Below are 20,239 nucleotides of genomic sequence, written 5' to 3'. Positions count from 1 at the left end.
GCCCTTATTGTCGAGCCCTGTATCTAATCACTTCCTCTTATCTGTTAGGTGGAAAAATGGACAGTGGGGACCAGAGGGGTCTCACGGCACAGGACGAGGAGACCATGTGCACGCCAGCCTCTGAGGGTCTGGAGGAAGGCGAGGTGGAGGGAGAAACTCTCCTCATTGTGGAATCGGAGGACCAGACATCTGTGGATCTGTCTCATGACCAGAGCGGAGACTCTCTGAACAGCGACGTCGGTGAGGACGGAGAGGGGAGCTGGAACGAGGACATGTCGTTCTACTGCGACAAGTGCCACAAATGGATCCCGGCCGGTGAGAAGACCATTAACAAGGGACGACATGTCCGATACACCCATATGTGACCAGTTTAAGATGTGATGTTCAACTTGGGCTGCATTTGTTCATCTCAATAAAGACTGATCTGAAAAAAGTGTGCTTGGTCTTTTCCTTGATTCCCCCCCTTGTTTGGTTCAGCTCAGCTACGTGGAGAGCAGCCCAGCTACCTGAAAGGAGACAACTTCTTCAAGTTCACCTGCTCGGATTGTGCGGAAGACGGGAAGGAGAGTTTTGAGAGGATGAGGCTGACCTGGCAGCAGGTACGCACTTGGGAGCAATTGAAATAAACAAAAAGCGTATTTAGTTAGCTTGACAAAAGTATCTGAAAGCACATTTCAGGATTTGACCTGAAAGTAAATCTGTGTTTATACATCTAAAATAGCAATACACAAATGGAAAATCTCATAATTTTCAAATAAAGTCTTATGAGATGATTTGATTCGGCATTCTGGTAAAAAACTCTGAATTGTTTGATTTTATGCTTTTAGGTGGTTATGTTGGCCATGTATAACCTGTCTTTAGAGGGCACCGGACGACAAGGTTACTTCAGATGGAAGGAAGATATTTGTGCATTTATTAGTCGGCACTGGACGTTCCTACTTGGTTCTAGGTGAGACTGAGTATCAAAATTGTTATATTTAGTTTTAAAATCACCTGATTTTCAAAGGCGAGTACGTTTATATTTTATGATTACACATGCTCAGAAAGAAGACGTCCACGTGGTGGAGCACCGTGGCAGGGTGTCTGTCTGTCGGCAGCCCAACATTTTTCCGCTCCGGTGCGCAGGAATTCGGAGAACCCGGCTGGTGGAAGCTAGTCCAGAACCGGCCACCGACTCTGCGGCCCGAGGGGGAGAAAAGCTCTGCAGCATCAATAAAGGCCAAAGGTATTAGTAGTTTGGTGAACGTGATTTTACCAAGTGCAACATGTTGTTGGATCAACATCTTTGTTGATCCTGGAACAACATTTCAATCCATTTCCAATCCAAGCATTTCTCTCTAGCATTTTGAGCACTGTTGAAAGGATTCTTAAACACCTCTGATTGGCAATCATGTTGGCGCGCGCAAAATATATGTCTGTGATTGGCTACAATTACATATTTGACGCTCTTCAGTGAGCGCTTGCATAGATACACAGGGGTTTAAAAGCAGGCGTCTATCAACAGATCCCTAATATATCCGCTTATAGACGGATCAGCTGATAGACGCTGCTTTCAAGCGCTCTATGAAGAGCGTCAAAGACAACATTTCTTTGAAGCGTTGATCATTGTAGCTAATCACATACATATAAGTTGAGCGTGTCAATACAAGGGCCAATCAGAGACGTATATGTTGTGCAGCTCAACACAATGGCCATTCAGAGGTGTTTAAGAATCCGTTTAACAGCGCTCAAAATACTAAAGGGAAATGCAGGTATCATCAAATTTTTTTAATTTCAGTACCGATGAAAGTTGGTACTTTTGACAACTCTAGTAATGCGGTATATTTTTCTTCATTTTAAATGTAAATGTAACATTTTGGGGTCTGTATGTTGTTATTCCAGCTGTGTCGAAGCCGTCCCTCGACCCCATAATCACGGTGGAGGGTTTGAGGAAGCGTGGAAGTCGGAACCCAGTGGAGAGCGCCATGCAACTGAAAGAAAAACGTTCCCGAACACAGGAGGCAAAAGATATCCGGCGTGCACAGAAGGAGGCGGCCGGGTTCCTTGACCGCAGTGCCTCGTCCACACCTGTAAAACTGGGCAACCGTGGGCGGCGCTCGGATCCATATCTGGAGAAGGGTGAAGTCATTGACTTTTCCTCTCTCAGCTCATCGGACAGGACCCCCCTCACATCTCCCTCCCCCTCCCCCTCGCCCGACTTCTCCGCCCCTGGAACGCCCGCCTCACACTCTGCTACGCCCAGTCTGCTGTCAGAGGCCGATCTCATCCCGGATGTCATGCCCCCTCAAGCTCTGTTCCACGGTGAGATGATGCTCATGCTTACTGACCAAACACCTAGTTACTTTTCTAAACAAACTTAGGCCGCGTGTCCAACAGTTGAAAACACTTAGCTGTGGGCGCTTGAGAGCGTTTTGGCAGCGCAGTGTTTTGTTCAGTTGATAAGGAATATCAGCAGAAGTATTACTATTATCTCATTTCACATATAGTTTGTTTCTGTGTTGTTTTTTGTATAAAAATGTCGATACATTGTAAAGTATTTGCTCTGGCTCTTGTTTTAAATTATATTGCTCCGCTATTATGCTTGTTGTTGTCATCTGTTGACGTTGTACAAGCAGAATGTGATGGTTGGTCGGTGTGTTATTTGGCCCGCTCCTCCTCCACTGTGATTGGACGGCTGGGTAAAAAGCCGAAAGTGACAGCGATGAGCGCTGCGTTTTTCCCAAAGTTGAACATTCTTCAACTCTCGCCGACCATTAAAAAACGCAGAGCGCTTCAGCGTGAAATAGACGCTCAGCGCCTCGTTACGCTCCTGGCATTTTAAAAATGCGGCACTCCCATTGAAAACAATTGGAAAAATACGGTTTGGTGGACACAGGGCCTTACAGTTTCCACCTGATAAATGCTAAGATGGGCGAAAAGATGGTATAGACTTACCTTGATACCAGGTAGCACTCACATAGTAACATTCTAAGAACCACTCATAACACTCTTGCAACCACATGGCAAGAGTACCACCCTGAGTAGAAATGCCCTAGAGTCCAACTAGAACACCTTCGCAACACCCGAGTAATGTCCTACCAACCACTCCTTGTTTTATAGCTCATATATTGATATTTTAAACATATGTTTGGTAAAAACAGACTTAGTCGCAGCACCTTCATTCACTTCATCTCTAATCACTGTATGACTTTCCATCAGACGATGAAGAATTGGATGCTGAGGGTGTTATTGACCCCGGGATGGAGTATATACCCCCTCCCAGCATGCCTTTGGCCACTGGCACCATCATGGTCAGGAAAAAGCTACGTCCGGCCGAGCTGATCAAACAAGAACTGGAGAGTGAAGACGAGGAGCGGGGTAGAGATGGCGAGGAAGACGAGGGCCAGGATGAAGGCTTGTTGCCGACGGGACGGGGGTGCGGTTTAGAGCGGAGGAAGGTTCTCCAGGATAAGGGTGAGGGTTGTGTGTCTTTGCCCGCCCCTCGTTACACGTTCATCAGCCTTTACGAGGAGCGCATACTGCTCCACAAGCTAGAGGCCTGTCCGCAAGCACTGGCCGTCACGCCACAGGCCAAAAGGCTGCATCGCAAGCTACTCGTGCGCCAGGCCAAAAGAGAGCGAGGGCTTCCCCTGCTGGATGTGGATCAGGCCGTGAGTGCTACACTCAGCCTGGTGGGGGGCGTGTACGGGGCACAAGGGGGTTTGGCCAGCCACAGGACGAGCAGAGAGGAGAAATACAGAACCACCAGCCAGGACCTTCGTATACTTGATCGCTTTCAGGTAAGCCATAAGAAAACCTGTATGGTATGTAATTTAACTTCAACTGAGAAACTTGTTTAGATGTCTTGTGTTTTGTTTTTTCAGTCAACAGTGTCCATAAGGAAAGGGTTCTATCAGCCCACAGTGTCCTTCTGGCACCGGCTAATGGGTTCTGATGCCTGCATGGATCAGACCATCAAGAGTCCCTACACATCCAGAGTGCTCAAGCCATACATCAGGTACTCACATGTACTTACCTGAGCATTGACTCAATGTTAATTTCTTCTTAGTAGAGGCTATTTGAATTTTTTGTATTTTCTTGCTCTTTTGAATGAGATAAAAGGACTATATGTCAAAAAAGTGGCAAGTCCGTCTTGAAATTTAGCACACATTTTATACTTGAGGTTTGTGAAATAGTCTACCATTTATTTGGATTTTTTCTGTTCTTTTTTCCTATCGCATTCGGGTCAGTGTTGACCCATAAGAAGTACATAACCTTTTTTTTAGTAGAGGAACTACGTTTTTAGTACAGGATTTAAACTTTGGAAATGGCTTTCAATATACATATGACCCATTTATTTATTTTTTCCCTCAATTGTTTTTTTTTTAAATATTATGTTGTTGTTTTTATCTTTAAAGTTATTATTTATAAGTATACACAGCGAGATTTTTTTAAAAATGTTTTTGAAATTAGTCTCTTCTCACCTAGGCTGCATTTACGTATGTGACCAAAAATACAGTAAAACAGTAATATTGTAAAATATTACTACAATTTAAAAGGAATTTTTTCTATTTAAAAATTTAAGATCCAATTTATTTCTATGATGTAAAGCTGAATTTGCAGCATCATTACCAGTCTTCAGTGTCACACGATCCTTCAGAAATCATTCTAATATGCTGATTTGCTGCTCAAGAAACCTTTATTATTCATTATTATCATTGTTGTTGTGCTGCTTCAAATTCATATTTTTGATAAATAGAAGGTTCAAAATAACCACATTTAGCTGAAATAGTGCAAATTAGTGGAACATTATAAATGTATGTTAATTAAGGATTCATTTTTTTCGTAAAACAATTTTGACTGACCTCAAACTTAAACATTTTTATATTCCTAATGACCATGGTTTTTACAAATACACCCCTAGTTGATGTTCAGTCCACCCAAATAATTTATGGAAAACTAAGCTGCAAAACTGAGTCACAGTTATGATCCTTGAGGACTCAACCATGTTACAGAATCCTGCTCAGTAGCTTTGTGTGTGTTTATGTGTAGGAGAGACTACGAGAGTCGGCCGCTGAAGATGCGTTTACTCTCAGAGATCCGTGCGTACCATCACAAGAAGGACCCGACTTGGGTAGCTGAACCTGACGCACCGATAGACTACTGCTACGTACGGCCCAATCACATCCCTTCTGTCAACTCCATGTGCCAAGAAATCTTCTGGCCTGGTAATCATCATTTCATCCTGTCAAATACAGATTTTGGGATAAAACTTGTTCCTGAAAGGAATAAAAATAAAAATATTTTGCCCATCAGGTATCGACCTATCAGAGTGCCTCCAGTACCCAGACTTCAGCGTAGTGGTGCTTTACAAGAAAATTGTGATCGGTTTTGGTTTCATGGTGCCAGATGTGAAGTACAACGAGGCGTACATCTCCTTCCTGCTGGTGCATCCGGAATGGAGGCGAGCTGGTATCGCCACGTTCATGATTTACCATCTCATTCAGGTGAGAAACTGAAATCGTGATATGGTTTAGGATGTCATTAATTTAATTAATTAAGTAAATAAATGCGCTGTACATTTCAGAGTGAGCACGGTAATGTTCACACATGAGCAGCTCATAATTTTTAGTGCATTTTAAATCGCACTTAGATCGTGCAGCCCTAGTTCATACAGGGATCTCTTTCCTGTCTCGTCTCTGTAGACATGTATGGGAAAGGATGTGACCCTTCACGTATCGGCGAGCAATCCTGCCATGCTGCTCTACCAGAAGTTCGGCTTCAAGACAGAGGAGTACATCCTGGATTTCTATGATAAATATTACCCAGTGGACAGCAAAGAGTGCAGACACGCATTCTTCCTGCGCTTGCGCCGCTGAGGACGTCACATGATGCACAACACAAACTGGAAACAGTCTGAAATGTAAGTCAGGGAGTGTTTGTTGGTGTTTTCACAGTCATATTTGTTGCGTTACTACCCGTTTTAGGCTTAGTTTGACATGCTATTTCATTTTTTATGTGGTTCGATGTTTAAAACAAAGCGAAGGATATTTTGTTTCTCTGTATACACACCGTGATGATAACTCTCTTCCTCCTTTAATGCGTCTTTTTTGTAGTTAAAAAAATGTGTGTTTATTTTTAACACTCATGTTTTTGTATGCACACACAATTATAAAAATGTTGCCACCTGTTAATTAAATATTGAAATGTTCAATATTGTGTTTAATTTTTCTTTTTAAAGCTGCATTCAGTAATTTGGTGCTAATATTAAAAGTTCTACACATTTTGAAATGAATTGCATTTTTGTGAAGAGTCATCCGAATGTTGTTCAATCACATGAGATGAAGACTACTCATAATAGATTTTTTTCTATAACTACAGTAAGTGTTTTAATTATACAGTATATGGTGCAGGTCGGAGAAAATCCTCACGCTCATTGGCTGCCGCCTCTAGATATGCCAATAGCACAGTGTAGCACAGTATAATAGATTTTTTCTATAAGTACAGTAAGTGTTTTAATTATACAGTATATGGTGCAGGTCGGAGAAAATCCTCACGCTCATTGGCTGCCACCTCTAGATATGCCAATAGCACAGTGTAGTTTGCAAAGAGCAAAAATTAGACAACAGAACACAATTATCATCTTGCTTCATCAGCGGAAAAAATGGGAGAATCAGTACCTGTACATCCTCAAAAAAACATATAAAGACAGACAAGACAAAGAAAACGTGTGTAATTAACGGTATGGCATACACACAATGAAACAGACAAAATCCTGACTAGGGATGTCCAAGTTGCTGCATTTTCTTGAACAGGTAAGGAAAGGAAATGAAACGCACTAGTAATAAGTGTTATTTAAATAAATTTCAGAGATTTTAATTTAGCGTTGTTCTGCAAGCTTTCACGGGTGAAATCCAAAACTTTCAACAGGAGTCCATGTGATGGTGAAGACTGCATAGCAAGGACATGTTGGGAGAGATGCAACGCGTTCAAGTTGTTTATGCAAATTTGCCGCTTTAAAGGGATAGTTCACCAAAATGTTTTCATTCTTTCATTAATTACTCACCGTCACGTTCCAAACCCGTAAGACTTTCGTTCATCTTCGGAACACAAATAAAGATCTTTTTGATGAAATCTAAGAGATTTCTATCCATCCATTGACCGCTACGCAACTTATACTTTGACACTTCAAAAAGTTTATAAAGAGATCGTAAAACTAAATTGTAAGATTTAGTCCAAATTTTTCTGTCACGATAATTGTATATGATGAACAGATTCAATTTAGGTTTTTATTCACATAAACATTCATCAAAACATAAGTTGTGGTAAACGGAAGCGCAAGCTTGACGTGCTAGAACCAATGAGGTTGATTCTCGTGTTACGCAGCACGTTTGAGCTTCCGCTAGAACCAAAGAGGTTTGTTTTCGTGCGCCAAGCAGGTTCGGTTAAGCTTTTGTTTTTTGTGTTTATGTTCACTGATTATGTGAATAAAAGCATAATTTGAATCTATTCATCATATAAAGCGATCATGTTTCTTCAGAAAATTTGGACTGAACCGCTCGATTCATATGGATTAGTTTTACAATCTCTTTATGAACTTTTTGAAGAGTGTAATTGAGTAGCTGTCAATAAAAAACGCTCTCGGATTTCATTAAAAAGATCTTTATTTGTGTTTGTGTAACCCCTCCACCCGGGTCCCACTCGACCCGCTCCGAGCGAGCCTCGAACCCGGATCTCCGGCATGAGAGTCAGGCGCTCTAACAAGGAGGCTAAAGACTGCAGCCTCTAGCATCTGTTGCTAGAGAGCATTTTGAGATCAGGGGAGTAAGGTTTACTCACACAGCGACTACTAGCTGGCCTCCGTTACACTCACCCCCCTAAACCTCACTCCCATCCGGGTCACGGCACCAATGTAACCCCTCCACCCGGGTCCCACTCGACCCACTCCGAGCGGGCCTCGAACTCGGATCTCCGGCACGAGAGTCAGGCGCTCTAACAAGGAGGCTAAAGACTGCAGCCTCTATCATCTATTTTGCATCTACATGGCTGTAATAAGCAATAATTTGTTTTGAACATGCCAGTTTTGCTGGTGAAATGTGTATCTTGACTTATTTTGGTTTAGGTGGAAATTTTAAAAGGAGGACCTAAACAAATCTCCAAGTACTGTATTGCACTTATGAGATTTGGTTTGAGTGAGGTGTGGATTGTCTCATGAGAACGTATCCAGTCCAGACACGCTCCTGGCCTTGGTGTGGCGCTGTAGCAGACCCTGCCCCATGTGAGCTGCCATCAGAGAGACCACAGAACTGCTTCCGGTGGCCACGGCAATATCATACGGCGTCTGGCCCCGATCATTCTGCTTTCTAATACTCACGTTACACCTATACAAGACCAAGACATTTTTTTAAATCAAGCCTTTTTAACTTTAACACGATTTGTGTTTGTGAATCTCACCCCAGGAGTATCTCAACGCTCTTCAGACCTTCATTTCCCTGAGCTGCAGCCTCATGCAGGGCCGTGTTATTCAACCTGCGACCAACACAGATGATAAAAATAGTAGTTTAGCTCAGATTTTTACTGGACATATCAAAATTAGCTTGAAGCTTGTTTTCGAACTCACGGTCCAGATGCTTGGTTAACGTCGGCTTCTCTCTGCACCAGCACAGGAATGACATCATGATGCCCGTTTAGCACTGCAGCAACCAGAGCAGGACGCCCATTACTTCCCAAACATGCTGGATCAGCCCCCTGCAGAGACGCATTTAAAACACACCTTTTACAAGTTTATACAGCCACACAATTAACCCTATGAAAGCTTGTTTCCATCAGGGATAAAAAAAGTCTAGTCTAGATGAGTTATACAGTTAGAATTGCAAGATATAAACTCGCAATTGCAAGAAAAAAAGTAAACACTTTTTTGCAAATATTGGTATTTGCGACTTTTTATCTCACAATTTTGACTGTATAACTCACACACAATTGCAAGTTTACATCTCGTAATTCTGACTTTATTTCTCGGAATTGCAAGTTTATTTCGAGATTTCCCGATTCTTCTCGATTTTGCCTACAAACATTGTGACCGCACCTTAAGTCATTTGAAGCTATGAATTTTGCTGATGTTTGGAGTGCTGTGATTGGTTCTTTAGCCTCACCTCATCCAATAGCTGCTGCACCACTGAGATCCGGCCCCGCCCCTCAGCCCCCACCTCCTTAAGGAGAACACTGTCTTTAGACTCCTGAGAAAGACATTAACATTCTATTCTTTGTCTTATAAATGAAAAGGGTTATTATGTCAGTGTTTGTGTGTGTGTGATGCTGACCGACTGCTTTTCTGTAGCGTCTGAGGTACAGATCTTTTTCTGCTTCTTTTTTTTGGCTGACAGTCCTGATGTATTATTGTTACTCTCTGTACAAACAACACATGATACAAAAAAATAGTCCTAATTAACTTTGATCATTTTCTATTAATGAATAAATAATAAATAGATCAATGTATCAAAAAGAGTAGTAAGAGAAACAAATTCACATGAAAAATATGTATTATTTTAATAATTAAAATGGCATTAATAATGAAAACAATTCAATTCTAAAGTAACAGGGGTCAGTCAACTGTCCCACCGGGAAAATGGCATATTAAACATATTAAAGTACTAAATATTACAAGGGCTAGTATTTTATTACTAAAGTAAATTATTCTACAGTTACATTTTAATAATAATAATATTTTTAATATTTCTCTTGCATGATTATGTTAATAAATGGGGCAAGTCAAAGGCACCTCACCATGAAAATGGTTTAATAAGCATACTAAATAATACAATGGCTTAGTGAACATTTACACGACAATGATGAACAAAAAACTGAAAAGTTGTTCCTTAGTGGTTTTCGATTACAGACAACACTGTTGTCAAAGCGTTCCCCGTTCACATGAACACAAAAACAACTATAACGCTGTATTATGCTGCTAGGCCAGTAGTTGGCGATGTCACTTTGTCAAGAAACACTATAATACACAACTATAGACTGAACATGTAATACGCATGCGCATGATGTCACCGTTTTCATAAATTCAAGTTTTCGTAGTTTACACGAAGACAATATCAGTATCGCTTTTAAAAACGTGAACTTTAAAACCCGTTTGCATTTTTTCAGGCCCCAGAAACGCCATTGTCATTTAAATGAATGGCCAAAACATAAAAAAAATATTTCTGTTTTTAGTTGAAAACAGTGTTAAACATTTGTTTGATGCTTAGTAGGCAATAGAAAATATCATTAGTTCAGTATAACAGCAGTAGAGGTCAATGTAAAGGCCCCATCATGACAGACAATCAATCATGTGTTTTTTACCCGGACTGGCAGAATTCCTGCCTTCTGTCACAGCACTGAGGTTCAGACTCTCTGATGCCACAGATCGGCTCTGCTGTCCTGCAGAAGACGACTGGAAAAAGACAACACATATATGATCACACACGCTGAAAAACATGCAGTGCTGAAGAGACTCTCTTCAGACTCAATATAAAAGCTCTCAGGAGTGTTTCTTGCCCTGGATCCCTCTGGTGAGGCACAGATGAAATTGATGTGCAGACTGACTTCATAGCTGTCCTCCTGAATAACAGCAGAGATCATCTGGGGAGCAGATTGACAAAACATGTTCAGAATATGCAAATACCCACTAATACTACTAATAATAAAAGTAATATAGGAATAAAACAAAAACATTAAAGTAGTATATAAAATTAATAACAGTAACAGAAGTACAAGTAAATAACATGAATAAAAAAATGCATTTCAAAAAAAGTATAATTTTTAGAGGTTCTACTCTGCCCAGCCGAGGTTCTCCAATCAGAGCTCTGAACTCATTATTATTCTGAGTGTAACTGCGCAGATGAGCGCAGATGTGGTCCACTTGCTTCCTCCAGAACCCTGAATTATACATACAATAAAAACAAATACAAAAAAGTCATGCATATTTACTTGTTTATATAAAGAAATCGTATCGTACCGCACAGTAGCCTACCTCGGCCTGGACTAATGGCAGTGAGGAGGGGCTTCCTGTCACTCATCTGTTCCTGTCTGCTAAGCTCCGCCTCCCTCTGTTGGCTCTGTTTTTTCAGCTCAGTGCTGGATGGGAAAAACAGACCGACTGTCTGCGTCTGTGCATCTGCACACATGTGCAAACCTGCAGCTGGAGGCACGATTGTAGATTCAGGTGCAGGAACTGCCTGCCAGGTGGCTGAGGGCTATATGAGAAAGAGTGAGAATTATATAACACACTGTGGGCCCAATTTTAACGATCTAAGCGCATGATCTAAACTTTAAAGCACATGGCGCAAGTGTACTTAGGGCATGTGCGAATCCACTTTTGCTAGTTTAACGACAGGAAAAATGGTTGGCGCACCCCGCACATGGTCTAAAAGGGTTGTCTATATTCTCTTAATGAGTAATGGGTGTGTTTTGGGCTTTACGTGCAATAAACCAATCAGAGTCTCATCTCCCATTCCCTTTAAAAGCCACTTGTGCTCGCACCACGGCGGATTTGCTATTTACATGGCGGAATTTGCAAGCGGAAAGACTGAATGCTTCTTCAGAGAGGAAACGGATCTGCTTGTGCACGAGGTTAAAGCGTAAGCAGAACATCTACATGACAAGCCGGATTCCACCATATCTTTATGTACACAATATTAATCTTTTACATTGTAATCTATTTCAGTCTATTTCACTTGCCTCAAAATAGCAACGCGCCAACAATGCGCATGAACACACCTCGTTTTCAGACCAGCATGCCCATCGGCGCACAAATGGGCGCAAATGCATTTGCTATTTAAACAACGCAGCGTAGGACGTGAAAATGATAACTGCGTCGGGCTGAAACTAGCAAAAAACATCGCATCACGCCTGGCGCCGCATTGTGCCGGGTGTATAATAGGTCCCTGTAGGTTTTTTGTGAGCACCAAATAGTCTGTGTACTGTACCTGATCAGGTTCCTGTGCGTCCTGTCCCTGGTTTACTTGTGAGGGCGTCCTGGGTGGGCCGTCCAGGAAGACACCACAGACACCACAGTGATTAGCATATGGGTGGCTGCTAGCTCCACACTGAGAACACGTCACAGCGCTGGCTCTGTGGCCTGGCTGTATGTATCAACACAAAACCACACAGCATTTCCATTTCGATTATATAGTACAAACTTTATTAAATATTCACAATGATATTTTGATTCAAAAATCTCCATATTATAATTAACAACAAATATCTAGTCTGGTGTAAAAAAAAAGTTCTTTGAGAAAAGGACATAAAGGACCCATGAAACTACTTCATGATGCAGTTACATTCCAACGTTGATGTATTTCCTATTGAAATATATCAAAAGGCTCTGTCGGTTCCTGATTAAAAATAATAGTAAATCCCTTTAACTGTTTTTGTAAATTTAAGCCAGGGACACACCAAGCCAACGGTCGGCCGTCGGGCAATGTCAGGGTGTTTTTGAGTGTCGGCCGACTTCGTTTTTCCGGTGTGTTTTAAACCATTGACTGTAGTCGGAAGCGTTTTTTTTTTTTGGGCCGATTCAACAGCATTCTGTTGGCCAACACAACAAATCCTTGTGACCACTGACCAACCTGCAAAAATTGCGAAATCTGCATGGAAAATCTTCCATCAAATGTCAAAAATTTGCCAAACAATGGCAAACAAACAACCAAACAGTCAAACAAACAACCGCACCTCTAAACTCCCCATGAAATCAAAATTGAAGTTTTTTGTCACCTTTGCACCACACCAGTCGCAGAATCGAGCATCCGAGTGGTTGACTCTATTGCACTTGGAGCAGGAGACCATTTTGCCCTGTGAACTGGGTACAGGTGCAGCTCTCTGTCCACTTAAAATGGGCTGTGGAATGATAAAGCACCATTATAACCACTGCAGTGTCCTATCACAACGCTAGAAATAAACGCTAGTAGACTTCTGATTGGCCAAGGAGACTATGCTGAATTCAGGTAGGTGGGGCTCTTACTGTGGTTTGCTGAATCAGCTGGGATTCACAAGTAACACAATGTGTGATGTAAGAGGGGTTTCCTGTCCCACACGAACCACAGATTAACTTATCCTAGAATAATAGCAATATAATAAACTTAATTTAATGAATACATTTAATTGACTCAGGAGTGATCCACTACAGATAGACATGTACCTGTAGTCTCAGACTAGCCTGCGGCTGCATTTGTGGAGCCAATGGAGACTCGCACACCACACACGTGGCCGTATTGAAAGGCACCATGGTTTTACAGTGCACGCATAGACCCATCTGTGAAAAAGCACAGCAAATACTCATATTATTGGGAATTGATTACTGATGATCTGAATACCATGGTATTGTGTAGTAACAAAGTATGTATTACCTGTCCTCCTTCAGTAGGGGGAAGTCTTTGACCAGGTATTGGAGGTACTGGTGATCCACAGTGCAGACAGAATCGGGCAAAAGGGTCTGAAGGGCGATGATTCAGGCACTTTGGACATCTTCAGAAAGATATATTGATATATTGCGCACACACACACACACACACACACACACACACACACACACACACACACACACACACACACACACACACACACACACACACACACACACACACACACACACACACACACACACACACACACACACACACACACACACACACACTTTTCAGCATCATTACTCCAGTCTTCAGTCCCATGATCCTTCAGAAATCATTCTAACATGCTGATTTGCTGTTCAAGAAACGTTTATTTATTATTATCAATGATGAAAACAGCTGTGCTGCTTCATATTTTTGTGGAAACTGTGATACACTACCATTCAAAAGTTTTGGGGTAAGTAAGATTTAAAAATAAAATAAAAATGAATAGAGAAAATACTTTTATTCAGCAAAGACGCATTAACAGTAGGGTAGGTAATTTCCGGAGCTGTTAGCAATAGCGAGCTAGCTTTGAAAGCATAAGATCCCACCTTCTCTTCGGAGCGTCTCCAAAGCCACGCCTCCTTCGAAACACATGAGCGCGTACAGCAGGGAGCAAACTATAGCGTCACGAGAGACGGCGTTAAAATTTCCTCATGTCTCAAAGCACATAACATTAAAATAATAATGAACATAAACAACTCAAAGAGAGCTGACCTGTACCACCTGACTGCGGTTTATTTGCAGTGCTCTGTGACTGATGTCTGACTCTTGATGGTACGAAACACGCTGATGACGTGTGACGTCTGCGCGAGCATGTGCGCGGAGGTATATGTTGATATACATATGTTGACAGGCAGGTAGGACATTGTATCATTGCACTCAGACCTAATACAATGATTGGACGAACATTTTTGGGTCCTATGCCTTCCACAGACAATACTATATATATATATTTATGCGTAAAAAATACATTTAGACAACTTAACTGAGACTTTCAACCAGCATAACAAAATATGTTCCTGGAACAAATCTGGCCTGCCCTGTTTCTGGCGTACCTTGCCTTTAAAAAGTGACAGTAATGGCATTTACATTTACAAATGATTTTGATTTCTAATAAATGCTGTTCTTTTGAACTTTCTATTCATCAAAGAAGATCACAGATTTCAACATTGATAATAATATGAATCAATATTAGTAATTAATAATAATATATAATAATAATATTTTCAAAAATTGAGCAGTAAATCAGCATACAAGAATGATTTCAGAAGGATCACGTGACACTGAAGAATGGAGTAATGATGCTGAAAATTCAGCTTTGCATCGCATGAATAGTTATATTAAATTGTAATAATATTTCACAATATAATTTTTACTGTATTTTTTCATCAAATAAATACAGCCTTGGACAGTTCAAAAACAAAAAAACTTAAGCAGGAGATGTTGTTATTTTGAGCATAAAATTATTTAATTGTTAATATATGTATGTACTATGTATGTAACTGAGGCCAGCTAGTAAAAGCTGTGCATGTAAACCTCACTCCCCTCAAGAGGCGCACTAGCGACTGACGCTACAGACTGTGGCCTTTAGTGTTCTTGTATGTCCGCCAACCTCCCATGCCGGAAACATCAGTTTGAATCCCGCTTGGAGCAGTGCGAGTAGAACCGGAGGGTTTACATTGGTGCCGTGACCCGGATGGGAGTGCGGTTCAGGGAGTGAGTGTAACACAGGCCAGATAGTAAGAGCTGAGGATGTAAACCTCACTCGCCAGGCATATTAGAGGCCGCAGACTAGCGTGTTTGTTAGTGGACCTGCACCCCATGCCGGAAACGCTGGTTCAAATCCCACTCGATGCAGTGCGAGTAGAAACAGAGGAGTTACATAATTATCAATTAAATAATTTCATGCTCAAAATAACATCTCTAACTGTCGCTCACCTAAGGAAATCTGTCTCTCTCTGAATCCGTGATGTCTGAGTGCTTGTCAAGCTTCTTAAGGGACTTTCCACAACATCTGCACTCTGGTTCTGGTGGGATTGAGAATATTGACGTTAAACAGGATGTGTTCTGTTTCAGTTTTCTGCTTGAGATGACACTGATCAGAGTGAGGGTTGTTGGAGAGTGTTTTGTGTATGTCGTAAACCTTTACTTGGTTTTCAGCTGTCAGCCGTGCAGATGAACCGGGGCCGAGACGCTGTGAGAGGAATCGAGGACCTTTCAGAGCTCTTCGAGATTCACTACTGGGAATATCTGACATAAAAGAATGCAAAAAAGGCACAAGAAAGTCAAAGGACATGTAACTGAGTATGAATTCTGACTGAGATTAACAATTATTTTTAAATCATGGATTATAAATTTTTTTTTTAAATCTCAAGCAATGTTCAGGTCTTATTTCCCCCCAAAATCAAGAGAAAAGTAAATAATTTTTCACATAAAGAAAATATAGAAGTTTTTATTTTGTTTTATTGCATTGTTACATTGTTTTCACGTCAATTCATGACATGGAACATTTAAACTCCCTTGCCCAAATAGCCTACTGAAATGTGAATAACATTATTCTCATTACCGTAATGCAGGAAAAATTATTAGTATTTTTAAAATAATAATGGATAATAATTTGTGACAAATGCAGACTGACTTAAACCAAATTATTTACCTAAAAATTTAATAGAGGAAATGCCAGCTCCATTTTCGCTCCTCTTCAAATTCTTTGATGAATCCTGTTCAACATAAAGTACTGTTTATAATACATATTCTTAAATCCATGCAATGTTATTAAGGCAGAAAAAAAACATAATGAGTTTAAAACTGACATCCTTGCCAATGATCAGTCTGCCATTCTTCAAAGAGTCATCCTCACGGCCCGTAGTCTGATCCTCATCTGAAGCAGGATCCACTATGAAAACCTTGGTGACTACAGCACTCTGTCGGCCATCGCTGTATTACATTACAAATGGTTTTTATTTGGGTCAATTTGAAGTCAAATTTGTTGCTGGGTGTTTCCTCACCTGGGCATTTTTGACTTTTAGAAAATAAACTCTCTCAAACGAGAATTCTGTGGTTTTTATTGAATTTTTCGGAATATTTCCACCCCATTTTAAATAATGTATTATGTTTAATAGCATTCAACTGAACGGAAATGCCAGTGACAAAAATGACATTTTGGAATAGAATGGAAAGTTCTTTTGTCTGGCATGTCTCCATATAGAACAGAGCTCTTAAAGTAACATGGTGAAGGAACAATATGAGATGGGAGGGAACAATTATATTTCAATGCCTGGCATTCTCTCGCAAATGTTTTGTGTTCCCCTGAGAAAATTTGTCTTTGTTGGCATATGCCTCACTAACAATTTTGCGAGCAGGCGCAAAGTTTCACGAGGGAATGCAAAACATTTACGAGAGCAAATGTCCCTAGGACACACACACTATGTCCCTAGTGGCTCCATACTGTATAGGGACATGAGGATAGTAAAATGAGTAAAAGAATTATGAGGTGGAAGGAAAAACTAAATTTCAATGCCTTTGCAAGAGAACGCAAAGTTTCTCAGAGGGACGCAAATGTGTTGCAAGCAAACCAATTTTGCGACAAAATGGCAACTTTTCCAGGGAAAAGCAATACTTTGGCCAGAGAATTCAAAGTTTCTTTAAAGAACACAATACTTTTGTGAGGTACCTAACGCAAACGTTTTTCAAGGGAACAACACTTTTGAAAGAGAACAAATTTTGGGAGCAAACACCAAGTTTGTCAGGGAAACACAATACGTTTGCGAAAGAATGCAATACTTTTGTGAGGTAACGCACACGTTTTGTAAGAGAACGCAAAGTTTTCCAGGGAAATTTCTATACTTTTCTAGAAGCAAAGTTTCTTTAGATAACACAATAGTTTTGTGAAATACAAAAACATTTAGCAAGCAAATGGAAAGTTTGTCAGGGATACGCAATCCTTTTCTAGACGCAAAGTTTCATTTAGATTACGCAATATTTTTGTGAGTTAATGCAGTTTGTCAGGGGAACGCAATACTTTTGAAAAGGAACTCAAATATTTTGTGAGTGAACGCAAAGTTTGTTGGGGTAAAGCAACACTTTTGAAAGAGAATTCAAATATTTTTGCAATCGAATGCAAAGTTTGCCAGGGGAACGCAATACTTTTCTAGAAGCAAAGTTTCTCTAGATAACTCAACAGTTTTGTGAGATAATGCAAAGTTTGTCGGGGGAATGCAATATTTTTGAAAGAGAACTCAAATATTTTCTGAGCGAACGCAAAGTTTGTCAGGGGGTTTCTCAGTTTCTCATATTTTTGTGAGAGAGTGCAAAGGTTTTGTGAGCGAATGCAAAAGCATTGAAATTGTTCCTCCCATATCATCTATTCTAACGCCATGTCATCTCAGGGACTCTGTAGGGTTTTGGAATATAAATACATGCATTAAAGGCAAAAGTAGTAAGTTTAATAAATGGTAGAAAGAAAAAAAGTTCCAAGGCAGTTAATGTAATGCATAATTACATAATTTAATAAAAAACAACCCCTGGCCCAGAGACATAATATTGTACCCGTAGTTGAAGAAACACTCAGCAACTTTTTAAACAACACATTAAAAAATGTACCCACGTGGTGACAGCCATGGCTCTCACAGACACTTTCCCCACAGGTAAGCGAATAGGTTCAGTGAACTTCATAGTGCTGTTGCCACCAGAGCCCAATCTCTTCATCTCCTCAGGCTTACTGCCATCCAGCGTGTACAACAGCACACTCACATCAGAGGATTCTGGGATACATGTGCCGTATCAATCACATGACGAGCGACAACAATCGTGTGTTAAACCGCACTGACTCACCTGATTTGATCTCTACAGGAGTGCAGGAGTCAATCTCATTCTTGGCTTTACCTGGAGGAGGCATGCGAATGGGAATTATTTGAGGTGCTGCCACTGAACCTGCTGTCATGTTTGCACTCTTCAACCTGCAATATAGGAGGGAAAATACATGTCATTTGTACAGAACTAAGTTACAGATGCGTTTAATTCAGCACATGCATTAAAAGGTGAAGTACATTAGATTAGGCTATAGAAAATATGAGCAACTATCCTGACTATTTGTGTGTTTTAAGTAGCTCGAACCTGTCAAAATTTGACCCATAAACGAAATGAACGTTGCGGAAATACGCGCAGTGCACCGCTGTATCCAACGACGCTGACAAGATACACTAAACGCTGTTGTTGAATCGTCACGTATCCCATAGCAACTGAGTAGCCTGGTACGCATGCGCCCCCCCCCCCCCCCCCCCAATTTAAAGGGATAAATAATCCCCAAAAAATAACTATGAGATAATTCGTTTTTGACAAAGCACATGAAATATTAGATGATATGAAATATCAAACTTACACTGTATGCTTGTATCACTGTGTTGTTGCGTTGATTTAAAAACTTCAATACAATTAAAATATTTTTTGTAACTTGTGTTAGTTACAGTCCATTTACTGACTGTCGGATTCATATTGCAAAATTGCATAGTAAGACATAACGCTTGTCAAAATAATGAATTGCTTCTCTCAGCTATACTGACCTTCTTGAGTTATGTCTGCGAAATAACCAGTGTTTTATAATTTTGGACAGAGAAATTCTGATCATACAGTTTACATTTCTTCAGTGTTTCATATTTCAAGACAAGAGTTATTTAACTGGGGTCCGGTGACCCACAGGGGTCCACAAGGAAGTGCTAGGGACCCTAAACAGTATAAAAATAAATAAATAAATAAATAATAAGATTAAAATAAATACATAACAAAAATATGAAAATAGACGCAAAATAGATAAAAAAAAAACAATTAAATATAATAGGCTAAATATTAGATAAAAGTAAAATTGTACAATTAATAAATGAATAAAATAAATAATATAACATAGATTAAAATGATTAAATAAATAATACACAGTACAGTAGGCTACTGTAGTGAGTAGAAAAAAATAATCTTAATATTACAGTCAAACTTAACCTAGATTAACCTTAATTATCAATCACTGAATTCAGAGAAATTAACATCAAAATCTTTTATAATAATCTATACATCAATGTACTATATATATATATATATATATATATATATATATATATATATATATATATATATATATATTGGTAATTAAATATATAATTACCAACATTTTATTAAAATCTTTTATAGGCAAATACTCAATTGAATGCAAAATAATAATGACGCCATCATGGCAACAGAGGAGTTACAAGCAGAAATGTGAGAGACTATATTTACCTAAAGTGTACACATAAATTATTATTTATCATAAGTTCTACATTTAAAAAAATACTACATAAAAGTGTCAAAATGTTTGTATTTTGTGTAAGCCAATGCTTCCCCCTACAGGCCAGTTATGCATGTCTCAATAATGCATATGAAACGATACATTATAATACAGAACCCATTTTGTATAGGCCCAATGAGATATGCCCGTCAATGGCAAAGTAAACACACTGATGATTAAATTTCTTTTCTTCCCACAAATTCAACCTTTTTAACTGAAATCCCTGTGCTGGTAATTGAATAATTCTTATAAAAGAAGATGTGTCATTAGGAATCTGCAAAAAATAAAAAATAAATAAATAAATAAAAAATGAATGAATGAATGCAGCGTGTAGATGTTAGAGCTGCAAAAACACCATAGACTGTAAAAAAAAATAAAACAAACACACACAGTCCAAAACAGACATTATCAAATATGAAAAAAAAGTATTGATGGTTCAGGTAAATTGTAAAATGCATATCAGTATAGGAGACGTATTAAGGATTACCAAAACAAACAGGAAAGAAAT

At 39.8% G+C, this 20,239-nt stretch overlaps 2 protein-coding genes across 3 annotated transcripts; one reads left to right on the top strand and one right to left on the bottom strand.

Moving 5' to 3' along the window:
• Nucleotides 1-56: 56 nt before the first annotated feature.
• On the top strand, nucleotides 57-6,193 carry kat14 (lysine acetyltransferase 14). Its single transcript, XM_077226721.1, has 10 exons — nucleotides 57-315; nucleotides 478-599; nucleotides 828-949; nucleotides 1,044-1,225; nucleotides 1,882-2,301; nucleotides 3,199-3,779; nucleotides 3,864-3,997; nucleotides 5,032-5,207; nucleotides 5,296-5,486; nucleotides 5,685-6,193. The coding sequence occupies exons 1-10, from the start codon at nucleotides 57-59 to the stop codon at nucleotides 5,856-5,858; spliced, it is 2,361 nt and encodes a 786-aa protein (XP_077082836.1). The 3' UTR covers nucleotides 5,859-6,193.
• A 497-nt stretch (nucleotides 6,194-6,690) lies between these two features.
• dzank1 (double zinc ribbon and ankyrin repeat domains 1) lies at nucleotides 6,691-18,647 on the bottom strand. Of its 2 annotated transcripts, none has more exons than XM_077226720.1 (21): nucleotides 18,531-18,647; nucleotides 18,249-18,373; nucleotides 18,022-18,178; nucleotides 16,229-16,352; nucleotides 16,072-16,135; nucleotides 15,565-15,665; nucleotides 15,354-15,442; nucleotides 13,371-13,488; nucleotides 13,163-13,276; nucleotides 12,986-13,078; nucleotides 12,739-12,861; nucleotides 11,952-12,107; nucleotides 10,997-11,219; nucleotides 10,799-10,902; nucleotides 10,522-10,605; nucleotides 10,327-10,417; nucleotides 9,300-9,385; nucleotides 9,132-9,215; nucleotides 8,600-8,727; nucleotides 8,434-8,508; nucleotides 6,691-8,360 (listed from the first exon to the last, which is right to left on the bottom strand). In XM_077226720.1, the coding sequence occupies exons 2-21, from the start codon at nucleotides 18,355-18,357 to the stop codon at nucleotides 8,189-8,191; spliced, it is 2,295 nt and encodes a 764-aa protein (XP_077082835.1). In that variant the 5' UTR covers nucleotides 18,358-18,373; nucleotides 18,531-18,647; the 3' UTR covers nucleotides 6,691-8,188. The 2 variants fall into 2 exon arrangements, with proteins under 2 accessions (XP_077082835.1, XP_077082834.1); XM_077226719.1 differs by having other exon boundaries at nucleotides 15,559-15,665; nucleotides 18,531-18,629.
• Between the last annotated feature and the right edge of the window lie 1,592 nt (nucleotides 18,648-20,239).

The sequence above is a fragment of the Siphateles boraxobius genome, unplaced genomic scaffold, assembly GCF_051911475.1.
Source record: "Siphateles boraxobius isolate OS27281-9 unplaced genomic scaffold, OSU_SipBor_1 13, whole genome shotgun sequence".
NCBI lineage: Eukaryota > Metazoa > Chordata > Actinopteri > Cypriniformes > Leuciscidae > Siphateles > Siphateles boraxobius.
Note: the sequence above shows the minus strand (reverse complement) of the source record. Positions and strands in the feature narration are given on the sequence as shown.

Bases quoted from the DNA above. Each gene is read 5' to 3' on its own strand.
- kat14 (XM_077226721.1), top strand. From the start codon at position 57: ATGGACAGTGGGGACCAGAGGGGTCTCACGGCACAGGACGAGGAGACC. The intron at 950-1,043 runs GTGAGACTGAGT...ACACATGCTCAG, and splicing joins ACGTTCCTACTTGGTTCTAG to AAAGAAGACGTCCACGTGGT. The intron at 1,226-1,881 runs GTATTAGTAGTT...TTGTTATTCCAG, and splicing joins AGCATCAATAAAGGCCAAAG to CTGTGTCGAAGCCGTCCCTC.
- dzank1 (XM_077226719.1), bottom strand. From the start codon at position 18,357: ATGACAGCAGGTTCAGTGGCAGCACCTCAAATAATTCCCATTCGCATG. The intron at 10,606-10,798 runs GTAGAACCTCTA...TCTGCTCCCCAG, and splicing joins GAGAACCTCGGCTGGGCAGA to ATGATCTCTGCTGTTATTCA. The intron at 8,509-8,599 runs GTGAGTTCGAAA...TGTTGGTCGCAG, and splicing joins GTTAACCAAGCATCTGGACC to GTTGAATAACACGGCCCTGC.